Raw genomic sequence first — 4,959 nt, forward strand, 5'->3', positions numbered from 1 at the left:
AGGCACCCTAAATTACTAACTTTACATTATACATTAAATTTTGAATGGCTAAAGATGAAACAAGTTCCAATTCTTAATTTGCTTGTCTCCTAAGACTTTCTCTATGGTCAATGAATATGGACAATGCAGAGAAAAAGCCCATCTTGGAGTTCTAACTTAGGTCAAACTCCAAACCATGAGAGTCTCCAGAAAGATGAAAATTAGAACCAGGAGTAAGAAAGGTAAGATATTGCATTCTTCAGTCCATGATAACTTGGAGCTTAAGCTGAAAATCTGGTGCCATCAAGAATGTTTAAAGAACAGTTGGTTTTGGATAAAAAAGAAGTTAGGGAAAAATAATAATTATATATATATACATATATATATATGTGCATTGACCCAGAACTAGAGCACTCACCACAATCTTAAACCTGTACAGAAGAGATGGAGAATCAGCAAGGCACCCATATTCAGTGTTGGATGGATTATATTTGGGTACATATCCATCAGCTCCTGTGCACAGGAAAACCTTCTCGATACTACAGTAAAAGGAATCACCCAAATTCTGCACTGGATCCACCATCACTCGGCCATATATGATATCACCTGTAAACAGTGCAGACAGTTCACATCTTATTACACTGGAACATTTAGCACCATACTAAGGCCAAGTTAGTAAGCCTTGTCAAGCTCAGTTCAGTGTAGTCTGACTGAAGTTGCTCGTCGTATCAAAGGTCTGAGCTGAAGTTCCTCAATCTGCCTACAGCTACATCCAAAGTCTACTTGAGGAACACTTTCTGCTCAGCTTACACTATTGGGGGCTGCCGAAGGCCATGATCAGAGTGCACACTCTTCCATGCACTCTGGGCCACATAATAGCAGGAGGAAGCCATTTGCTGTTGCTGTAACAGTACTCTGGGCTATACTGGGCTCTTAATCCAAAAGGAGAGTTAAAGAAACAGTACCATAGAATCACAGAATGCCAGGTTGGAAGGCACCTCAAGGATCATCTGGTCCAACCTTTCTAGGTACTACTATAGTTTATATGAGATGGCTCAGCACCCTGTCAAGCTGAGACTTAAAACTGTGCAGCGTGGGGGAATCTACCACTTTCCTTGGGAAAACTCCTGTGTACTAGACCAGGTACAGACCAGGGAGTGGTTTTTGGCCTCCTGACAATGCACTTGGTTGAAAAGATTTTTTTAAAATTTATTTATATTATATGTCATTAGAATCCTGTGCAGTCTGTGTAAGAGTCAGACTGGCATATTGTACATGTGAAATGAACATTATGAAATATCACAGACACTTGGTTCCCTAGTGTGTAACTTCATTTCAGCTCTCTGATAAGACATGCCAAGCATGCACAAATAATCTGGACCATTTCTGCGCAGGCAAGAAAGATGTCCTATACAGCAATCAGATACATAGGACAGAAAGTAGTTAGGAAGGTTGAGAACCTGCAGAAGGAAAGAAAAACTGCTGTGTTGCTTTTAGAACAAATTGAAGCAGCTGTAGACTTTGAGATACCAGGTGCCTGTTCAAGAGACTGTGAAAAAACATCATAAAAGACAGTAATGTATTCAAGGTACCAGCACTCTAATAAATTGGCAAAAGGGGTACAGGAGTAAAGCAGAGGAATGAACTGACTGCTTAGGTCCGTTGACATGTATCAATTGAATCAATCTTCCCATCCCCATCCTACTCAGTGGAGAGTAGGGAGAAGGGAGAAATGCTTGATGCTGTGCAAGCACTGTTCAACAATGTTGGCATGTTATCAGCACTGTTTTAGCTGCAGATGCAAAGCACAGAACTGTAGTTTCTGCTATTAAGAAAGTTAGCTCCATCCCAGCCAGATACAGTACACTCACCCACTGCAAAAAAATGCAATATTCCTCCAACGAGGAATGTTCTTAATTTCAGCCAATATTTATAAAGTGTTTGGCTTATGAGAAATGGCACCAATACTGTAAACCTTAGACATAAAGGTTTCAGTATTGATTGCTTTGATGTAAAGTATCAGGTAGGAGAGGCAAATGCAGAACACATGCAGCAAACCCAGACCCTCACTCCTATTTTGCTTTGACTGAAACAGGGTCCTGACAGCATGGAACACGTATTAAATGTGCATGATCTGTGCACAACCATACCTTCTGAGAAAGCAACATCACTTTCTTGCCCAAAGCCCATTGAGCCATCAGATAGCCACAGTGTCTTTTTGGAGAGAAGGAACATCTGGGTGTTCAAGCTGAACTCAGCAGCCACTGGATCACTGACCTAAAACAAAACAGCATAAGGCTCTTCAACAAGTATTCTTTAATGACTCCTAAACACAGCATGACCTTCTCCCATTGTACGTTATTCATCAGCTCTGCACATCTACCTCCAATAATACTGTTCAATCAAAAATATTTCTTTGTGCTAGACATACGTTGCTATATTTTTACATGAATACAATCTTTGGGTTATCTGCCTCTGCGATATTTTATAGGATTCTAGGTAAGTTTTTTCCCACTGTATTTTTCCAAATCCCAGCCAAGGAGTCGCCCAAGGCAACTTATGTGTGGAGGTAACATGAGGAAGATATTTCCATCCATAACTTGTCTCCCTCTGACTCATCACAGCATTTTTTCTCTATCCCATTCTCATCATTACACCCAAGCCTCTCCTCTGCTTCTGATCTTGTGCCAGATTATTTGAAAATATACATTGCTGAGCCTTTATTTGCAAGTATCAGTTCTTTTGATGTGCTGCTGGATATCAGATCATGCATGCAAAAAGGCACCAAACCCTCTGAGCATCTTTTCATGCTGATATTTATCTTGATCCATTTAATACAATTATCTATGGTTCTTCCTTGATTACATTGCAATAATAAAATAAATCAAACCTATCAGCAGCAGGCTCTCACTGGGCCATACAATATAGGATAGAACACAAACTGTATGTAGACATGACATAACAAAAAGGAAAAAGAAATAGTGAACAGAAGAACTGAGGAGAGCTCAAAGTTCAAAAAGATGCAGTGTACCTGAGGAAACAATCTGAAACATGCACACATTAAGAAAATAAAATTTTAAAAAAAAAGATAAAAGAACAAGAGGCCACTAAACAAATACAAAATTGCTAATGAATATATATGTATTTATGTATATATGTGTGTATGTGTGCAGAAAGGAAGGAAAACAGAAAACAGTCTTGCTGGGTCCTGGACAAGGGGTTGATGGAATCAGATATAACAATATCAACAGAAACTACTGCTGCAAATTATAGAGCTGACACATTTATTCTACAAATCCCTTTTCACTAAGAGTCCCAAGACTATCAAAGCAACAGGATTTGGCAAGAATAATGTATAGCTGAAATATTTTTATAAGCCCACTGCTACTCTTTAGAAAGAGGAACCCTACTCCCATAGCCTTTTCACAGAAATAACACTTAAATAATTTCCATTCTATTTGGAATGTTTTCTTCTAAATGATTTGGATTCAAGCTATTGGATTGCAGTCCCACAGCTATAAACACCTGACACAACTGGTTTCCAGCTGTGGTTCTGCAAGCGAATCAAGCATGTCCTCTTCAAGCTCTTCCTGGACAGAGTAAATGTCCACTGAACAGGAAACAAGAAATGTGTATTCAGCTAAAGGCAACGGACAAAGTTTACAACAATGCTCAGAGCAAGGGCTGGGTAAATACTATGCATATAGCCGTGAACACATCTCTTAGGCATCCTATTTTAAATAACCATTCTTCTTTTAGTTTTACATGTAGTCTCAGTGCTGCCAATGACTGACTCATATGTAATTTATGACGGTAGTTTAAATGTAATTATTTTCACATGTGTTTGAGGCGTTTTAAATGAGTTCTTAGGAAAACAATCTGGGAGGATCTGCTGGGAGAGAAGACAGTAATTTTCTTCTGCCTATTTGTCATGCCCATCACCTCTGCATTTGAATGATTTGAGGACAATGCAGATCACTCATGGCAGACATCCTCACCTCCATGGGGACCAAAGCCCATGAGATACTTGGTACCTCGAGAAGCAGAGAGCTCCTGAGACTCACTCACCTCAGGGCAGCAAGTAACCTGATTATGGAAGTACTTCTGTCAGGAAATAGCAATGCACATTTAAAGAAAGGAGACACTAAAAGGGCTGGGCTAAAGCAGACCTTGGAGGTTGACTGCTGTTCATGTACAGAAAATCCCAGAGTGAGATACTGGTAAGACAATGCATGCTAGTGTTCTGGGCTACCTGCTTCCATGTCAGGGGCCACAGAGCGAGGAAAAAGGAGATGGGCAGACCCTTGTTAAAGAAGGAAATATAGAACCCCAAAATCTCCATAGGGGACACATCAATACAGCATCTTATTGATGTTTGATTCTTAAAATGGCACTTCACTTCTTAACAGTGAAAACAATTGTGGAGGGAATTAGAACAAAATGTTTCCAAGAAAATGAAAAGCCTCATATTAAAACCCCAAGAAGATAAATCAGTACAGCAGCTGAGGCACCAGACTAAGAATTGGGAGAAACAACTCCTTACCCACCGTTTCATTATTAGACCTCACGGGTAAAGTAATTTTGGTCCTGTTGTGACACCTGCACTCATTGATTTCATAGAAACAGAAAGATTTGAGTTGGGAGGGAGCTTTAAAGATCAACTAGTCAACCGTCCTGCCATGGGCACGGACGTCTTCCAGTGGATCAGGGTGCTCAAAGCCCTATCCAACCTGGCCTTGAACACTTCTAGTGATGAGGCATCCATAACTTCTCCAATCAACTTGTTAAGTTTTTAATCACCCTCATCCTAAAAAAATATCTTCTTTATGCCCAACCTAAATCTACCCTCTTTTGGTTGCTCCTTAATCTAACTCTACAGGCCTAGGTAAAAAGTCTCTCTCCATCTTCCTTGTAAGTCCCCTCTATATATTGAGAGGCCAAAATAAGATCACTTCAGAGCCTTTTTTTCTCCCTGCTGAA

At 39.9% G+C, this 4,959-nt stretch overlaps 1 protein-coding gene across 1 annotated transcript in view; it reads right to left on the minus strand.

Moving 5' to 3' along the window:
• The window catches only part of FREM2 (FRAS1 related extracellular matrix protein 2), a 135,347-nt gene that overhangs the window by 2,746 nt on the left and 127,642 nt on the right, over positions 1-4,959 (minus strand). The window contains exons 22-23 of the mRNA XM_009998366.1: positions 2,130-2,256; positions 398-585 (exon numbers count right to left, since the gene is read on the minus strand). Coding sequence (XP_009996668.1) covers positions 398-585; positions 2,130-2,256 — 315 coding nt within the window. The remainder of the gene's footprint in view (positions 1-397; positions 586-2,129; positions 2,257-4,959) is intronic.

Source organism: Chaetura pelagica, unplaced genomic scaffold, assembly GCF_000747805.2.
Source record: "Chaetura pelagica isolate M959 unplaced genomic scaffold, ChaPel_1.0 scaffold105, whole genome shotgun sequence".
Lineage (NCBI taxonomy): Eukaryota > Metazoa > Chordata > Aves > Apodiformes > Apodidae > Chaetura > Chaetura pelagica.